We start from the raw sequence: 20,293 nt of genomic DNA, 5'->3' as shown, positions 1-20,293 counted from the left end.
TGAGGGGGAGAGAGAGAGGTAGGGAGAGAGACAGAGAGAAGGAGGGAGGGGGACAGAGAGAGAAAGACAGAGAGACTGAGAGAGAGAGAGAGAGAGAGAGAGAGAGAGAGAGAGAGAGAGAGAGAGAGAGAGAGAGAGAGAGAGAGAGACTGAGAGAAAGAGAGGGAGAGACTGAGAGAAAGAGAGGGAGAGAGAGAGAGACTGAGAGAAAGAGAGGGAGAGAGATATGTGGTGGGGTGAAGGGGGAGAGAGAAAGAGAGAGAGGGAGGGAGAGAGATAGGTTGGTGGGGTGAAGGGGGAGTGAAAAAGAGAGAAACGGAAAGAAAGCGAGCTGGCTTGCCTGCACTTTGTTTCAGCTCTGAGGAGAGAAGAAGGAATGCGCTTCTTCGTCCCAGGGATCGTTCGCATGGATCCGTCGTTGGGATTGTAAAGCAAAAGAAAGAAGAAGAAGAAGAAGAAGAAGAAAGTGGCGTCTCAGGAGGGCGAGGATGTTCATATCGAGCGCATTGTTTGGGGATTTAATGATTCCCTCTGTGCTCAGAGCGTAAGAAAGCAAACAGGCGAGCAAGCAGGCAGAAAGTGCCCCAAACTATTGCAGTCTGCCACTCTCTGGAGCTACTACTACTTTTTCTTCCACGATGGACTTCAGCTTTTCTTCGTTCTTGTAAAGAAGCCTCGCCGTTTTATTCTTTCGATTTCGTTGCATTCTTCTTGGAATGTGGCGATCGGCGTTTTAATGTGTTTCGTGGTGCGCACTGTGTCTCATGTTGCCGTTTGGCCAGCCGTGCTCGTCGCTCGGTCGGCTGTGCGTTTCGCTCACTTCTCCATGTTGAGTGTATGTAAGTGAGCTTGGGGCAGCCGTAAACGAGTCACCCCGAAGCCAGCCGAAGCCAGCCGAAGCCAGCAGCCCCACCCCCCAACCCCGAATAGATAGTCAAGTTGTCGTATGTTCAGGACGAAACGCTCGGGTCTTGTGCGGCGACTCTGGAGAAGTCGTTTGATTCCAGATAAAGGGGGGCGCGATGGAAATGGCCAGAGTGGTGGCGAGGGATGCAGAGACGATTTGTTTGCCAACAACCTGCAGAAGATTCCCAAAACGGAGTTCCGAGCGGTGACCCCCAGCGGCTCTTTCCTCGTCGGAGGCTGTGCCGGTGGCCCTGTGGACGAAGGCGCCCTGGGGTTGGTGGACCAAGAGCAAGATGGGGGCGCGCCTGACCAAGGGGGTCCCCGCTCCGTGCAGGACAGCGATTCCAGGACCGTGACGTGTTGCTTATTTCAAGAGCGGGACCACTCCGAGATCAGGGCCCCAGAGGCGGGCCCGGAGAGCGTGGACCCCGGCTCGTGCCACTTGGCCCCCCGGGGCCCCGGCCAGCGGGATGCCGGATCTCCCGAGGCGCGGGCCCTGCTGGAGCAAGAACTCAAGTCAGCCACGCACTCGCTTCTAAAAAAGCTCAAGGAGAAGGCCCTGGATACTTTGCTGGAGGCGGTGGAGTCCCGGGGCGGCCTCCCCAGCGAATGCGTCCTGGTGTCCCGGACTGAGCTGAGGCTGGGAGGCCATGTGGCGCCCCCGCAGCTGCTTGTGTGTAAACTGTACCGCTGGTCTGACCTCCGGCACCCGGCCCAGCTCAAACCGCTCTGTGAGTGTAAGAGCTATTGGGGCCCGGACAGTCCCACTGTATGCTGCAACCCTTATCACTACAGTCGCCTATGTGGGCCAGGTAAGAAGAAGTCACAACTCCACGTACTATACAAATTATCCATGCACAATCACATAAGGCACTGGATTTCTACCAGAATGACCAGCATTAACTCATGGCCTTCCATTGAGAACAAGAGATGTTCAATTCATTTAAACTGAGAGAATTTGTGAATCGTAGTGTTCATGAGTAACAAGCCAGGGTTTTATTCCGTAAAGAAAAATGTTAAATTTTTGTAAGCAACTGTGCATTTGTCAATAGCTGAGGAGATGACAGGAAAACAGTTTTAAAATGTATTTAGCAAATGAAATGAAAATGATGTTAGAGACACGCGTGTTTTGCTCTTCAAAAGTAAGTCATGCTAAACTATAAGAATGTACATACGCCAATGGAAGCAAAAAGTTTAGTCTACTGTAATTCAGTCATTCTTTTGTGTACCACTAGAGGGAGCCCATTTGTGGTAGCCCATTTGTCAAGCTGTATTTCTGCCATTGAGCTATGGCACACATTTTGCATTGTGGAAGAAAAAAAATCTCATGGCACATCGCCAAATATGAAGTGCACACAGAGGTTAATTGCTATTTAGAACTAGAGCATAGGACTGCGCTATCCCCATTATACATAGCTAGCATGGCAAGATGAACTATGATATACAATATTGGTTTTAGATAGATAATAATAACAATATTTTCAGACCAGTATTGGGTAAATGGGATATTTAACAACCTTTGCAAACTTCTGGTCGGAATCGCCTAATTGGATTACTCTACTCTTATTTTTTACCATGTTTACTCACTTTTCTTGAAAAAAAAACTCTTTAATCACATTTTTGGTCAAATACTCTTATACGCCAGCTTGTGACATCTCGGAACGACAAAAGAGATTCATGCCTCGGCCTGAGTCATTCACTAATATACGCCACATGTCACAGAAATGTGACTACTTCAGTACTTACACTGTTATTTTTCTGTATTCTATCTTGCAATTCAAGGTAAATGCACATGAAAAGCCATAGTTGTCGTAATAATTGTAAAACACCCTTGGGCCATTGGTGCTAGTTTCATAGGATTGAATTATGGCCACGTTCAACTTGGCCAGCGGCAAGCATGTAGTTTGGCTAAAAACCAAACGCCAGGCCACTTGACCCTACTGACGCCATGACAACGTACACTATCATGTGCAGAGATGCAAGTGTCAGTATTTCTGTCTCCTCTCTGGCACAGGAGGTGGATTTTCCATAACATCCACATTTACAAGCCAGCTGGCTGCGTTCGGCTCTTCAAAGGCATGCGTGCAACAATATCAGATTAAACGTAGCTCCAATGTTGTGCACACAAAACCATGATTGGTTGTTATTTCTTTTTATGTTATGTATTTATTCTATTCAAGCATGAACTCTTTGGTTGTCATTGATTCCCAGTCAAATTGGATTGGACGTCCATTGCTGTTAATGGCAGTGAAACACGATCACTTACAAAATTCAGCTACTAAATAGTGATATTTTTGTTTCTTAATTTGATTTCAATATGTTGTAAAATGTAGTCAAACTGGATTTGATTTCACCATCATTGGCAAACATTAAACTGCAAAATACTACTTTTAATTTGATTTTAACATGTTATAAAGTTCTGAACTCTCAGTGGGCAGAGAAAAGCCTTTTAAATGTAAAGATTGTAGGCTGAATTCAAGCTTCTTCTGCAGGCCATGTTCAATAATATTTTCCTAACCAGGGCATTGCATTAGGCCCATGGGCTGTAATTTTTACACCATTGCTTTAGAGAAATGTGGGACTGAGTTTTGCCTCCTGTTGTTGTGATGTTGCTTCCCTCTGAAAATGGAAGGTGGATTTCACATTACACATTTCAGGACCCAGGCTTGTAGTAGACATAGCTTGCATGCTTTCATGCGTGTCCCGATAGAGAGGGTATTTCTTTCATGCTATTCAAGGCCTGAGTTTCTAATCAAGATTTTAATCTCTTGCTCGGACATCGAAATGGTCAAGTCACATTTGGAGGTAAAAATCTTATAAAACTGAAAAGTCAGAGTAAAATGAGTCGGTCAAAATGAAGTCATTTTAAATTATCCTTCCTTCCACATGCAATTTAACTGGTAAGCTATATATTTTTTGTGGCTTGAGAGACTACATTGGAATAAATCAAACGCGTCTCTTTTATTTGGCCTTCCTTTGTGCATTTCTAATGAGATCCATTTCAAGTTGCGCCTTTAAAAGCCCTTTTGTCCCAAAAGAGGTTCCCTCATGCTATTTAGGTGGAGGAGTGGTGATAATATAAAGTTTGCATAGTGCTGGCGCCAGACTGACTCGCAGTGTATCTGAGTGACTGAGCTCAGGTCCTGGCAATTACTGCCGTCACTCTTAAAAGACCTGCTGCTATTATGCTTTTCTCCTTCCCATTTTCCCTGCAGGCAAGGTCACAGTGCGCTTGCAGACTTTTCTTTCCTTTCTCCCTCCTTGTGGAAGGAGCTCTACCCCCACACCCCCTTTGCATAAGATAAAACCATTTTGTCTGAAATAAGCAAAGTTGAAAAGCACACATTTACTTTTGATTAATGCAACCGCTCTGTGAAAATTCATCCGAAAAATTGGCTTCATTAACATTTTAGCGCTCCAGTAGTTTTTGCAGTGTTTAATTTAAGCCTGATGTTTGTCCTAAAATATTCCTGACAATTTCATATGTATTATTTTTTATTCCCATTTTGTACTCTGAAACTACAACACTTTTTTGTATCATTGTGATTTAGTTTGTACTTTAGAACTTCTTTTTCTAATAATTTGCGCACATACTGCAGTTATTAGTTATTATTATTATTATGATTTGGTACAGTTCATTCACGACAAGCCATCCAGTGGACTTAATAGATTTTAGCCGTCTGTGTACCAGTGTCAAACTTTCTGGTACAAGTGCAAAAATACAAAAATGTACACAATTCTCCCCCTCACTCATTGCGTTTAATTTTGACATAATTATTTTATTATTCCAGAGTCGCCCCCACCTCCATATTCAAGGCTCTCCCCTAATGAAGAACACAAGCCACTGGGTAAGTAAGCTTTTACAACTTATGTCAACTGTGACATTGTTCAATTGTTTCACTAACATCTTGAATAGACCCTGAACTCAAAAGTATATGCCAGGGTTTGTCTCCTACTCTTTGGGAACTAGTGAAAAACCATCCCATCCATTCTTCAAAAAGGCCAGCAGCCATAATTGTTCTCAGTAGTGTACAAGGCAGAGTGAGTGCTGGGAGTTTTAAAGGCCGCCAGATTGGCTAGCACGAGGCCAGCTTCAGTTGGGCTATCTGGAAGCACTTGTAGGAGGATGTCATCAGTTAAAGCCTGTTAGTAATCCAGTGCTGTTATCTATTATGGGGTGAAACTAATAGTCTTTAGTGGATGGGGAACATGATATTGACACTAGCAGTGATGAATCGTGCCAGGAGAAGGCCTGGAGCAACATTGCAGGAAGGTTGATGCACCTAATGAGGAGCCTAATTCTTCTTTTCTTCCCTACAGACCTGTCAGACTCCACATTGTCTTACACTGAAACGGAGGCAACCGGCTCACCTAACGTTACACCAGGGGAATTCTCAGGTGGGTGTGCTTCTCCAACTGTCGTCAGATTCCTAATAAGAAGCTTATATGTTAAAAGTGCATTTCTGTTGTAAAACACTAAGGATTAGATTAGATTAAACTAAAAATTTGAAAGGGCAGACTTAAAAAAAACATGTGATGTCCACCTATGTGGACCACAACTGTTTTTTAGTGGCGAAATCTTGCTTTTTTTTACAAAAAGACTACAATTCAAAATTAGTATTTATCAAAGGAATAATGTTGAAAGGGAGCCATGCATTTTTTATCCTTGCTCTTAATGTTTTGTGTGGCTTTCCAAGTACTTTGTATAAGTATTCGTACAATTTATTGCAGTGCCTTTTATCCGTTTCTGCATTTTCATTCATTCTCTCAGGTCACTTCTGTATTTATTCCAGCTGTTGAGCGTGTCTGAATGAATGCACAAAACCTACCAAGTTTCGTTTTTGGCCTTGTGTTTTATACCTTCTCATTAAAAGCTATCAAGAGCGTGAGCTGTTCAGATAAAGGTTTCATTGTAAGTAGCCGTTCCACAGGGCGTGCGGGCCTCCCCACCCTCTGTTTTCCTTTCAGAAATATTTGAGTGGGATAAAACGGTAATAAGAGCCGAGGCTCATTCAGAAACATGCACGCACACATCTACTTGTGCACGTGCGTGTGTGCAGACGTGCAAGACTCAGTCTAGCGTGGATGTCGTGGAAGGGAGGGTCTGGGGAAACCACCAAGGCAAGTGAGGAGAAACAGACAGACTGTCCTCTGATTTGAAATGAAACACTCCTTTCTGGTACCCGCGGGAGCTCAAAACCCCTTGAGCCTCGGTACTAGCGCCACAGACGGCATCATGTAAACAGGGAGTACGAGCAAGGGTCTGCCAGGGCGAGCATTTCCTGTTGACGTCTCGGAAGGTCGAGTCGCCGGTTACCTGGCAGTGACGTATTCCGTCAGAGACTAGGGCCCCCCCACGGTAGACGAGTGTCACCGCCCAGTGTGTCCCACTGTGGCGACACTCCCTCAGTCAACAAATGAAGGGCTTGTCAGAGCGTGCGCCGCAATTCCTGTGAGAGTGCGGTAAGCAGGGACTTTCTAGCCAAGCGACGCTTTGGTTTCTTCTCACTACTGTGTTGCCGCTCGCACATGCCGCACTCGGGTGAGAGGCTGACCGCCGGACCAGGCGGGGATGTTTTTTTCCACGCTGTGCTCTAATTATCGGAGCCACCCCAGCTCCGGTCGTGTGATTCAGCTTTGCGAGCCAGGCTAACAGTGCGGTTTGAACTTACCTCAGCTCACTTCACGACAACCCGCGGTGAAATACGTCATGGGCAATTCTTCAAAAGAGCCTATTTTGAGCTAAACATATAGTAAAGAGACTAATTCCACATAGTGCATCTCAAACAACCGCATAACCTTTGCCTTGAGAGGGAGTTTGCAATTTTTCCTTCACTTCATCGTAATGCTTAGTGCTTAATGTGAAATAGACAGGCTAAACTTAACAGGGGTGGGTAAAACTATTCCACAAAAGGGCCGCAGGTTTTTGTTCCAATCTCCAAAGAGGAAACCTTTCCACGCATCTGGTGTCTTAGAAGTGCAATCAGTGGATTGCAAAGAGGTGCTTTTGTCTCTGCTGGATAATTTGGAACAAAAACCTGCACCTGAAGCACCCCTGGTTCTCAACCTGGAGACCAAAATGTGTGCCTTCCACACACATCACTTGAAATGTAATTCTGCTAACAGATTCAAACATAACTTCTCAAGTGAAGGTAATGATGTCAAATGTCATGAGAAATGTCTCATCAATCAACATTCTGATATAGAAATTAAACTGACTTTGTTAACTTTGGTGTTTAATGCCCTTCAGCTTGCAAAATCAGACATTGCGTATGACATCTGACTTTAAATTAAAATCATGTCATGCGTTTTTTTTTTTCAAGTCATTGCAGTTTTAGCATGTTTCTGACCTGGAAATCCCACTCCATGTGACCCACCTCACAGTTCACTTTGGGAGTGTGCGTTTTGTCTGTATGGGAGCCAGACTTCAAACCCTGACAAGAGAACAAGTAGACACAAGTGGGTTGGGTGTAAAATGTCAAAAAATCAAGTTCCATGTGCAGCCTGGGGCGACAGAATTTGAGTATTGTGTATTCCTTCTGCTCAATGCAATTGGCCAAAAACACATTGGAAAATGGTTGCTTGGGTAAGCTGTCTACCCTGAATGTTCCACATCACTTGCTCAACTTGATGGCGACAGTCGAGTTCAAATGGGTTGGCGTCAATGATTAAATACAGAACATTTGTGCGAGTACGTCATTAACAAAGCATCAAAGGCCGCCTTGCCATTATCAATAGCTCAGGCTTGCCATCCTATCTTTAGCCAAAATGTGCTCATAGCCATCTGGACCATTCCCAGTGGTTTTATTTGAACATGGCCATGTCACATTGTGAAAGAACGACAGCCACCAGCCGACACTCTGGGATATCTGTCTACGTCAGGTTTACTTGGGAACCACATAGTATTCTGTGTGTGCATGTGTTAGAGAATTCGCTTTTGCTTGCGCTGCCCTCCCAGCGTGCCCGCACACCTGTTTCCTCAGCGCTTGGGCCTCGTCGTGCGCACATCAGAATGAAGGCCTTTGAAGCAGGCCTCATTACTTCCTGTATGACTGTCTGAGGGCCGTTTGCTCCCTACGCATTCACTTTATTACGGCACTCTCATTCAGGGAAAACTTGATTTCACCAGCTGGATTTCTCTTGGTGAAAGACGATTCCCAGGCAATAAATGAAATGGCACTTGCTCCCACACATTGGTTGTGAAGGCATCATTCATTAGCCATACGTAGTAAGATTACAGTATAACTACAAAAGACAGTGGTCTTGCAGTTTATGTTGTAACATTGTTTTTGTATTTTTTAACAATAAAATGCAATGTTGCTTAGTTAAAAACAGTAAAGTAAGCAAGGTATAAATTAAGCAGTTGTCTTGATGGAGTCAAAGCACTGTGGTATATTCAGACATTTGGACTTGGCAGAGGATTGCAGTATACTAAGTTGTCATGTTGTCATGATCCTTTGCTTGTAGAGTGCAGACATGCCGACGTTCTAGTTTCCCTTCAATAGAAAACAATATTTACGATCAATGAGTGATGCAATCCTTCTTACTGTTTCTACTTTAGACCGCTGTAATATCATGACTCCGGTCTGCCGACATTCTTCCGTCATCGCAGGTTGTGTGCCCAATCAAGCCATGGAATTTGTCAGCATAACACTCTGCACAAGAAAACACACTCACGTTGGTGTGACTGCAGGGTCTCCCTTGCATTTACAGAGGTCATGTGACCAGGAGGACATACAAAGTGACTCTCCTCTTTTTCTTCCTGAGTGTCAAAAAACAGAAAATGCTCCATGTACTCGTTTAGTAGAGGGCATCAATAATCAAACATTCTCACACTTATAAAAACAATTCTCATTGTTCACAACACGTCTCTGTCTCTGAAGCCAAATTCATGTATTGACATACAAAAGACAATTTAATATCACCAATTTCATGTTTTTTTTAATGAAATTTAACTGTGGGTTCTCGAACTACAATAGCCAGAAGTCAGATTTCTATTTTTTTACTCATTTTCCTCTGAATTGGCAACAGTATACAATTCATTTCCAAAGTAATTTTCATTTGAAGTATCATTGGGCATGTTATATATTGGACGATAAATTGATAGGGAACTTATCATGACAGGCCTTGTTGACATATAGCATGAAGTACATAGACACCTTGTTGTTTGGGCTCATCTGCCCCAATAGCTTGACATATATCGTCAGGCTTTAAACCGCGGACCCGAATCTTTGCCAGCGCCATCCCAGCGCCTCGCCGCCCACACTCCCTCAGGAACCCCGATGCTCCAGGATACGGGATGTGGAAATAATGTGACTGGAGTGCTTCCACCCTGCCTCCTGAAATCGGGTTTTGCGGATTGTTTATTTGAGGGGAAGGAGTCCACAGACAAACATCCTGTTTAAAAAAAAAAAAGTGGCCTGGGTTTTGTAGCCTCGCAAGGACATGGACTACCCCTCTGACAGCGGGGGGTGCCTGAGGAATGTTGGAGAGAGGAGTGATACGTTGGGGGGTTGCTCTCGTCACCCCGTTTGTCACGTCCAGCTCGGTGGAGGCCAGTAGTTGTGCCGTACATGCTGAGGGGTCTTGTGCGCCATTCTCTATGTAGTGGTGTAAAGCTCTTCTTACCCACAATCCCTGTCTCAAGTATCTGTTCCTGTCCTGGGAGGCTGGCTTCCGTTTCCTCTTACGTAACAACACACACACACACACACACACACACCTACACACACACACACACACACACACACACACACACACACACACACACACACATACACGTACACACAAAAATGAGGCATTGATAAGAGCGATAAGCACATTTTTCATTTTCCCTTTCTCAGCATTGTTAGGCTGCCATCAGAAATCCACTTTCAACATTTCCTCTTGGGGGCTGTTATGCTCAATGTCCTCAACAGAGTCGAAAGCAGCGGTTCATTTACATGGCCTATTGTCTTGTATGCAAGTGTGTATTTGTGGTTATTTTGGTTGTTTGTGTGTTGATTGCAGTGCAGATTGTTTCCACAGACAAAAAAAGAAAAGAACGAAACGTCATCTGGCTTTTAGATCAAGGCGTTTCCATATGTTTGCCCACCAGTTCAAGATGTGTCGCCCTTCAAGAAAAATAAACATTGAGCTATGTTTTAAATATTTGATGATCTTTCATCGGTAGGACTCTGTAAAATGTTCCAATAAGAAGTCAATTTGAGTTCAGTTCACAATGGAATTATTGAGCCCAGTAATCTTTGATTTGACTTGTGGAGTGTGTCAGCAAGAGGGCAAGAGCCCTGTCTACTCTCAAATCAGTGCTGCATCATGGCGGCGTGACACCAAATTATGAATTCCACAAAGTAGATGGCAACTTGTCATCATGTGTCTGCTTATTACAAGACAAGCTTTGTTTGTGGATTTAGGCGCATTCCCATTCCACTTGTCAAAGGGAAGTTCTTTGTTAGGGAAATCAACTCTCAGCTCGAAAGCTTGTAAAGCTAAAGCGTGTAAAGTATATTGCTATTTGAACACAGAAATAGCTCATTTGCAGTAATGTCTTTTTTTAAAGTATACCAAGTATATACAATAATTGTAAGGATATATACATTGGTCAGACATTCCACTGAAGGCAGACACTTAAATGACTATGTCATTATTGTGTGTTTTATGAGTTTATGAGATTGAAAGACATGTTTGGAATTCTAATGTCCTTAGCAAAAATGGTTCTTACAATTGAGTGGGGTTATGACCATTGTTTTGATGTTTTTTGGAAAATTGGCGCCTCCAACCAGCCATTAGCAGCTGACATTAAAGCTTTTCAATTTGACATCTAATTTTAAAACATTCGCTGGTAAGGTTTACGGAATGGCTTATTGGATTGAATCACGCTGACGTTAATGAACCTAATTTCCATTGCAATTTACGCAAAGGTACCACCTGTCCGCTGACTAATTGTTATTTGCACAGAATACAACTACTGACTAAAAATTCACCCTTTAAAAGGTGAAGATCGTAGCACATTTGACTTTTAATGCCTACCGAGAGCCTTAATATGTTTGAATTCAGGCATGAGGCCGACATTTGAAGTTTTTCATTAAAGTGGCAGGCAATGAGTGACTGATTGATTGGGCAGATCTGAATGGCCAAGCTAAATTTTGAGTGGATGGCTTGCTGGATGTGAATAACCTTTAAATGTTTTTTCTAACATTGCTTTTTCTTCGAAGAGCACTTTATGATTGAAGATTTAAATAATTCAAACCATGCTATATTTACAAAAGCACCAAATTGTACTGCTTGCCCAGTAGTTAGTTCAAATATAGTAATCTAATGTTGCCTGTGCACGTAGTGCTAATCCAAAGCATTCCTCAGTTTGGCCTAAAAACCTTTACATGAGAAACAAGCCTGCGGGCTTGGCATTTATCTCGCTTTTGGCCAGCCAGTACGGTGCCGGCGCTGTCGGTGTTTGACTAACTTCTGAAGGGCTCGCAGATAAAGATTAATCAAAAACCTCCTGCGTGACTCTGACTCTAATCTGCCGGCACCACGCTTGTCATTCAAGGTAACACGGTGCGCAGTGTTCAACCACAGTAAATGGTTTGTCTTTGTGTGCAGTGTCTTAAGTAAAGCGACGACTTCTGCCCCATTTTTTTTTTTTAGCCTGGCCAGTGACCTAATCTTCCTGGAGGGATGCTGCTGCTGCCATCTTCACCCCGCAGCACAGCAGCAATAGCTCCATTCATTCAGTTGGGGGCATGGGGTTACAGCAACAAATAAGGAGCGTGCAATGCCATTAAAAATGTATGGAATGTCCAACTGTTAGTTTAGTGTTTTAGTGTGCCTCCTCTCAAGGCTGAGAGGGGTGAACAATGCTCCCCTTTGAGCAGCAACAGTAAATGTGCTTGCCTGGCAAAGAGGGGACGGAGGAGGTGCCAGCTGCAGAGGCTGTTTTTATTTTCTGACCATTTTTTACCCACAATTATAAATCCAGACACTGGCCTTGGTCGGCTATGATTTAGGCCTGTGGTCTGATTGCCGGTTAAAATAGACTTTCTTTTCCTCCCCGGAGGAGCATCGACAGTTGCCCCTGAATCTAGCTAGGGCCGTCCGTATTTTTAAAACTGAGAATAGCCGGTGCATTCTTTAAGCCACCAGAATGCTGTGTGCGGCTTAACTGTGGAGGCCCGTGTCAGTCGACATCTCCAAACAAGCCTTTTGCCGCTAGAGGTGAAGGACAGAAGCTCATTGTGGGCAGAGAGGAACAATAAAGTGCTTCATTTTCTCTGCCGGTTCACATGTAACTGGAGAAACATGATTTTCTCTCCTTCATTATCTCAAACATGATCTCCTCGGCATAAATCTCTCACAGTGCTTAGTCTGAACGTTGGACCTATAGACTGTATTTTCATTAAATAGATAGAGGGCACACAATATAATATATGAAAATATAGCATTCCTTTGTCGTTCATTCCAGTACCCATCTATCAAAAAACGCCAGTTTTTTCCAACCCGGTTCGCAGTGTCTGTAGCTGTTTATCTAAAAAAAAAAAAATGTTGGATAGTGTTGAAACCGGGTCTTGAGTCAATTGTTCACCACCGGACCTTTCCGAGCATGTATTTATTGGCCCGGAAATATCAACAGGCCTTCCCCAAATTGTTCCCGCAAAATTCCTCCTATTTTGTTCTAAATGTGGTGAGAAGTAATAGCTTTTCAATTCCAAGTCAGTTTTATAAGTTGAAATGCAATGTGCAAGATTCCTATTGGTTTTGTCCCTGCCTAGAGCTTATTAAAAAACATCTTAGCGTTTGAAATGTTTATTTTAAGTATCTTTTCTTTCGAAAGCCTTTCTTCAAGTTTTTCCTGTGTGGCTGTAGTACACGCAGCCAGGCTGTCGCATTTCAGGGTACGGTTTAGATTAGAGGTCTGGCTGTAACTTCCCCCTCTTGCCCTTCATGTGACTGCCAGCACATCATTTTCATAATGAAATCCTGCCATTGCCTTTAACTTCAAGACTTACTGCAGATGTTGACAGAGAATGGCCATGCTAGTCATTGGAAATCTTCTCTTCTACTTTTTTTCCATTTCTGTCTATCTTGTGTTGTGAATGGACTCCATTGAGAAATGTGGCAGTGTTGTTGTATGCGTTTGAGGCGCGGAGCAGTGTGCGTTACACCTCAGCAAGTGTTTTGATTGAAACAGAAACTCTGGTGCCACATTATCCTGACAGAAGACATTTCCCTCACAGAGTCTGATTCCTTGCGCCCGATCAATACGAAAGCCTTGTTAGAAGTACAACTTTGTCCATCCTAGCCAATAGAAACCGAATACCAGCCTTTGGTTTTAATTCTGTCGTGCTGAAATAACCCGTAAGCTTGGAGTTTATTATTGTTCACATGACACAGAGTGAACATGATTGCAAATGTACGATGTAGACGTTCGAATTACAGTTAGTCGATAACCCCAGCGATATTTGTGCGGAAACCCTCTTCAACATTGTCTGCGTCTTAAGATATATTGTCCAGGAGCTTCTCCATTTGGAGCGTTAGGACTTCTAATTCCAATGAGTACGTTGAAATTCAAGTGGAAAGTTGGCCACCCGTAATTGAATACTTGAACTGAGTGGAAAATCTTAACTCCTAATCAAAACCTCAGAATTCAGGTTAGTGTGCTAACCGCGACCCAACTCTTGCCTGTTGGAAAATGTTTTGTAGCCTAGTTTCCCTTGAAAAGTCTTAAAAGGCATTGCATTTATCAATGGCTGACAACCATAGGCATCTCTATCATTTCAACTAAGGGTGGTGCCTCTGAATGCTTTTCTCTTAGTGCCATTAACAGCATGGGACGTCCAATCCATGTTAACTAGACGAGAGCAAATGTGTTAAGTTTGATTTGTTGTCAGGCCGGATTTAAACTTAATTTCAAACAGCATAAAAAAAACTAGCCGTCGTAAACCCCGAATGGAACAATGTTGTGAAACTCAAAGTATAAACCTCCAATTTTTACTCTAGAGTTGAGTTAGATTTTGAACTTAATCTTTGAGGGCGGGGGGTTTGACTTCTTCCTGCACCACCAACACCACGTCCTAACCAGAGTAGGAAGTTATGAGGCGCAGGGAAGAGGAGGGGAAGCTAAGGAATGTGCAGGGTCCTCTTTACTTAAAGGCTCCAGCCTACTTGGCTGAAATCTGCCTCACACACTTGCAAACAAACACTAACGCACACTCGCATGCACACGTAGGTTGTACGAGGAGGTCAAAGAGCGCAGCCACCCAGCAGGATGTTCACTGAATGTTTTGCTTTCGGTGCTCGGCCGCCTACCCTCTTCCACGTCTCTGAGCCTTGAAGGCGGTCTGGACATGTGACCTTCACGACCCCCCCATAACCACCCATAGTACGGCCCGAGCTTTGAAAAGAACCCTACAATAGAGCTAGAGCGTCTGGCCTTTTGACGCTTCTCGCTACTTCAGAGGAAACTTGAAGGAAGCGAGTTGCACGTTGTATTCCTTGTTCCTTCCCACCATGCATTGCTTCCATGGTAGCCTCTCTGTACTTTATTGATTCGATTCACTACAATTGTGTCGCTTATCTGCTCTCAGGGAACTTTCCGCTGCGTCCCGGCTACAACGTTTATTTTTCCGCTGCTGTTGACGACAAAGGATGTCCATTTAATTTTTTGGGCAGCTCTGGTTTGGCTATGACCATATAGGACAATGAGTTTTGGTTGTTGGTATGTTTCCTTAGTTTGAGTATTGTAAAATGTAATTTACTAAAGTTTTGATGAAAAAAAGTTTACATTTTATAACAAATTTAGCCATGCTGTCCCCATCAATGGCAGTAAATGAGTTTAAAACACTTAAAAGTTCTTGAAGGTTAATAAGCAAGTGTTCACGACATTTAGGGGTTAAAAGAAAAAAATACGTTTTTCTGGGAATTGGAAAAAAGTACTATTGACATTGTATTTTAAACAGTTTGATGAGCCAGGCTGGATTTTCTAGATACAGTTTCTCATTTTTTCCCCGGCCTTGTTTTGCTGGAATTCGTATCTCTCTTTCTCTCCCCCCTAACCTCCCTCCCTCCCTCCTTCCTTATCTCCCTCCCCCTCGCGGCCAAGAGCACCAGACCTCGGGGAGTGGGAAAAAAAAAATCCATAGACATATAAAAGCAGCTTCGGTTGGCGTGTCTGACTGATAAAGCTGACTTTGATGGCAGAGATAGCCCAGACGCCAGCCTAAATGTTAACTGCTCATGGTTATAGTCTGCCTTTGGGAGCCACTGTGTACTCGATTAAAGGCCAAACATGGCGGGGTAATCAAGTTGTTGTTTAGGGTAAAAAGAAAAAGAGGAGAGGTACTTAGGAATGCCCCCAAAATGTTACAAGCACATTGCAAGGAACATCAAGTCCCCCTGCGGGTTTTTCCGTCACCCCAGCCCCCCTCAGCCTATCAATTCATTGGGATAGACTAATAGCCGGAGGGAATTTAATCCTTGGCACAGGATGAGAGGCTGCTGCCCTCCCCTTCTCTTCCCCTTTCTCCTTGCTGCCCCCTTCCCCTCCACTGGGCTGCTCAGAGCTGGACTGGAAACACTGTTGTTGTTTTTTTTTCTTCCCCCCTCTCTTTTCCTCTGTAAGCTTACGGAGGAATGAGTTCATGTGTGTGCTCCACTCCCGATGAGCAGAGATGGCCGAGAGGGAGACGTACCATTTGACTCATTTTCTGCCTTTGACGGGAATAGACGTTTCTATTTGGACCCTCCTTTGAATATGGTGATCTTAAATGACATTCTTTATCATGTGACTTGGTATAGCGTATCACGATTGATTAACTTTTTACCTGGCCTCGTGTACCCACATTCTGACAGCAACGAGAGCACTTGGAAGCACGTTATGTAACTTTTTGCTGCTGATTGACTCGTCAGAGGAAGTGCAGAGGCTGCGTGAACTCTGGGAGTGACACTAAGAGGAGAGGCTTTTGAGAATAAAACAACAATAATAGCACGTGCTACTATTCTAATGGGTAAACTGAGCTGTTAAAGGGCAAAAGGGTTAAATGGATGCAGAGAAGCAGTAATTGCTCCCATCCTGCCACGACTCCACCCTGAGCAGACCCTCTCAAAGGCCGACGTGGATTCAAAGAGTCGGCCGCATCTGCTGTGGTCAAACACACGCCCTCCCCTAATTTGCCGCATCCAGTCTCGTTTGAACGAGTCTTTTCCTCCGCCCCTAAATCCAACCACCTATTTTTTTCAACATCGAAAGTTCGATCACAAAGAATGAATTTCATCTTATCTATTGCGGTCAGTTTGTTTGTCTTATCGACCATTGAAAGAAATTCAATTAATTCTTATTTACATAATCTCATTTCATTTTCTGAACCGCTTTATACTCATTAGGGTCGCGGGGGTGCTGGAGCCTATCCCAGCCAACAATGGTCACATGGTAGTGGACCCCCTGAATAGGTTGCCAGCCAATCAGGGCACAAGGAGACAAGCAACCAGTCAAACTTATACCTAGGGGCAATTTAGTGTCCAATCAGGACCTGACCAGGATTTGAACCCAGGACCCCAGAGCTGTGAGGCAGACATGCTTCACTCTTGGTGGAGCTGTGTCAAAGAGATCCCAACAAGTCCCCCCCCTCAAAGTTCTCACCTTAGTGCCCCCCACCCCCCTCCTCCTGTAGCCAAAACACACAAGTTGAGAAGAAAAACACAAACACGTCTGCTTGGCCGACACGTGCGGAAAAGCACACGTAGACGCTTGACACGCCGGAGAAACAGGAAAAGCCCTGGCTTGCGTAGCCTTTATTGTCTTCCCTCTGAGTGAAACAACCTTTGTCCTGCTCGTTCCTCTTCCTGGTTGCTCCGGGCGGGCGGGCGTTTGCTCTGGCTTCGTTTGCACTCTTTAGTGGCTGCGTGTGAAAATGTTGTCTCCAGAAAAAGGCATGCCATTTTGTTTACATACTAGAGCTGCCACACTGGAGTTTATTAGAAATAAAAATGATTTTATATATTAATGAATTATATGAATCCATTAAAAATGATACATGATATATTAAATGATTGGTCACATCCCAATAGTAATCTGCGATGGGTTATTTATGAACTTATTCATTAGCATGTATTCTCTTAATTATTTATTCATTTTTAATATAGGTGAAAAAACTTTAGTGTTATTTTCTCATTTTATCTCTTATTTATTTTTTTAATGCAAATGTAATATTTTCAGTTTTTTTTCAAAAAAAGCAAGAAAAATACATCACATTTCTTGAGTCCAGTAATACAAAAAAATATTAACACGATTAATGTATGAACTGAGTTTGTTAGCATTTTTTCTAAAGAAAAAAGTTAAAGGATTACCATTAAATCTATTTTTATGTCCTAAACAATATTAAGCAATAAGAGTAATAAAACGACACATTCTCTTTGTTATCCATCCACTAATTTCCCAAAAGAAAAATTCATTGAATATTCTCAGTTTCCGGTAATATCAAAAGTAAAGAACCCTCATTTATAAATGAACGGATGAGATGACTAAAGCCCAAAATAATCAGTCGTTACTAGTCAAAGTTCACCTTGATGTGAGGGCTCCGTTTGATTTGAGACAACAGAGGGGGCTGTAAACAAGTTGGGTGTGTGCGACTTCTTTGTAAAGGCCGCTCGCAGTAAACGCTGAGCTGCAAGCCGAGGAGTCGCAGTGTGGAATTCACTAATGGCGCATGCATGTCGGGGGCCCCTGACGAGTGGGTGGGTGCGGGGGCTGGGGGGGTCATTTCAGCCACCAGTGTGTGCGCAAACACACAGCGAGCCTGTCTGCGGCCCCCCGACTCCCACTCATTCCTAAAAGAAAGAAAGAAAGAAAGAAAGAAAAAGCCTTGAGCCAGCGCGTACGGTCGCGTCTGTGCACGTCTGGCTTTTTGTTCATGTTTTCCCCAAACTTGATTAAGGCGACGGAGAGGCTTTCCGTCCGAGGGGAGACGTCTTCACCTTAAAGGCGCCCGTTAATGTGGCGGGTGGTCATTACGACGCCCCGAGCGCGCGCAGCCTGAAAGGAATGGGGCCGCGGGCTGCGGGCTTTAAATCCTCTGCGCCAATAGACTCCGTGAAACAAAATAATGGCATCACTCTGTGTGTGAGTTAATGGGAGCTGATAGCATGAAGGCCGGGGGGTCGGCGGGTCACGGGCTTGTGCTAAGTTGTCAGGGAGCTGAATGGCGTCCCTGGGCCCGCGGTGGGGGATGAGTTGGGCGGCGGGGAGGGGGACCCCCTGCCTCACGCCTACCCACTCCTCCTCCCCCTACTCCTGAGGAATCTGTGTGCAGGGGAGGAAGATGTAGGTGCACAAAAAAAATGGAATTTGGCCCAATTGTAAAGAATCTGTAAATATCTGACAACTCTTGACAATTTTGTTGGGGGGTTTTAAGCCACAAAATGAATTTGAAGGTTCTTTTAACCCCAGAATTTCTTGAGGAAGTACTGATAAACAAACCACTGTGGTTTTGTTTTAAACACCTTGGCTGCCATTATAGGAGCAGAAGATGAACCAAATCTGCCCCTAAAATCAACTTTTTTTACACGCAATAACTGGCATTTTACACATTAAGGAAACACATCTTGCTAGTATACTATTTTAAAAAATGTATCTAACTGACAGTCCTAGTTTTCTCTAAAATTGGGCTGTTTTACATTAACATAACAGTAATTTCATTATTGGTTGCCATTTAAAGTATCTTCATCACTGCAAGTCTTCCCAGTCAAAACAAATTTAACATCTTTCATCTTTCATTTTTTTTAAACAGATTTTTTTTCTGTCCACTCTTCCATAGCACAAACTACGTCAATAGCGAAATTGATTAAATATCTCTCTTTGTTGCTGGCGCTGTAACATGATCATTCATTTATGAATGGCTGCCAATTGTAGTCAATGCAAAATCTGGTTTGAAATACGGAAAATAAGTGTTCCAATTGGTGAATCGTGGTTTGAGCGCGATTTCATCCGTCTGCCACGAGGGCGGCCTCTCGAGGTGGAGCGAGCAGGGGCAGGTATTCCCCGTCGCCGACCACGATATTACCCTCAGGATATGTATAGTGTGCGTCGGATGGATGCGCCGGCGGCGGGCTTGGATTTCAACGCGGCGCCTCCTTGAATATTTATAGCGTAGCCATCTGCCGGCTACAATTAAAAGCAGATCCTTCCCGACGTGTCGGTGTTGACGTTCTGTGTCTCCTCTCGTGTCTCGCAGATGCCAGCATGTCGCCCGACGCCCCCAAGGAGAGCCACTGGTGCAACGTGGCGTACTGGGAGCACCGCACGCGCGTGGGCCGCCTGTACACGGTGTACGAGCGCTCCGTCAGCATCTTCTACGATCTACCTCAGGGCACGGGCTTCTGCCTGGGCCAGCTCAACCTGGAGCAGCGCAGCAGCACGGTGCAGCGGACACGGGGCAAAATCGGCTACGGCATCCTCCTCAGCAAAGAGCCGGACGGAGTGTGGGCGTACAACCGCAGCGAGCACCCCATCTTCGTCAACTCGCCCACTCTGGACGCACCGGATGGGAGGAGCTTGGCGGTGCGCAAGGTGATGCCGGGATTCTCCGTCAAGGTGTTCGACTACGAGCGCTCGTGCCTGCTGCGCTACGCGGCCGAGTCGGACTTCACGGACGGACCTTACGACCCTAACAGCGTCCGAATCAGTTTCGCCAAGGGTTGGGGGCCCTGCTACTCCAGACAGTTCATCACCTCCTGCCCCTGCTGGCTGGAGATCCTCCTCAACAACCACAGATAACACGGACAGAGCGCACGCACCATCCCAAATATCATCTACCTAGATTTAATATAAAGTTTTATATATTATATGAAATATATATATATAAATATATATATATATTATACTTGTAAATATGGAGTCCTTTTTACAATGTCGTTATTTATGTATGGTGCAATGTGTATATGGACAAGAGGAAAAAAAATGGAAAATGCACTTTGGCTTATCTATATTATATATATATATATATATATATATATATAGAAATATATATAAAGAGAAAGAAAATTTCAATACCAACTCGAGAAATTATACAGCAAAATTAGGACTGAGCCTGGATTTGGTGTATAGTTTTTATATACTATTAATATCCAGACGAAAAGCTAACCATTCACACATTGATAATAAAGTATTTGCATAATATGCCCCTTTGTGTCTGAGCTTTTACTGGTGGTGTCAATCACCAATTTCAGGACAATCCCCTATCGTTTGGACAAAGATGGGATATTTGCCCATATGACAAAGTCTGCCTTTATTCCATTAAATTTCAGTAATTTCCAACGAAGCCAAAAAAAAATCAATAAAAAATACCAAACAATTTTAAGGTTTCTGGCTATGTTGATGCTTGAGTATTTCAGACTT

At 43.9% G+C, this 20,293-nt stretch overlaps 1 protein-coding gene across 1 annotated transcript; it reads left to right on the top strand.

Annotated features, from left to right (window-relative positions):
- The first annotated feature begins 311 nt into the window (after positions 1-311).
- Positions 312-20,074, top strand: LOC144183093 (mothers against decapentaplegic homolog 6-like). The gene is made up of 4 exons (XM_077710305.1): positions 312-1,718; positions 4,698-4,754; positions 5,227-5,304; positions 19,131-20,074. The coding sequence occupies exons 1-4, from the start codon at positions 947-949 to the stop codon at positions 19,670-19,672; spliced, it is 1,449 nt and encodes a 482-aa protein (XP_077566431.1). The 5' UTR covers positions 312-946; the 3' UTR covers positions 19,673-20,074.
- The last annotated feature ends 219 nt before the right edge of the window (positions 20,075-20,293 follow it).

The sequence above is a fragment of the Stigmatopora nigra genome, chromosome 2 (genome assembly GCF_051989575.1).
Source record: "Stigmatopora nigra isolate UIUO_SnigA chromosome 2, RoL_Snig_1.1, whole genome shotgun sequence".
NCBI lineage: Eukaryota > Metazoa > Chordata > Actinopteri > Syngnathiformes > Syngnathidae > Stigmatopora > Stigmatopora nigra.
The sequence above is the reverse complement of the archived record's forward strand: the minus strand, read 5'-3'. Positions and strand labels throughout refer to the sequence as shown.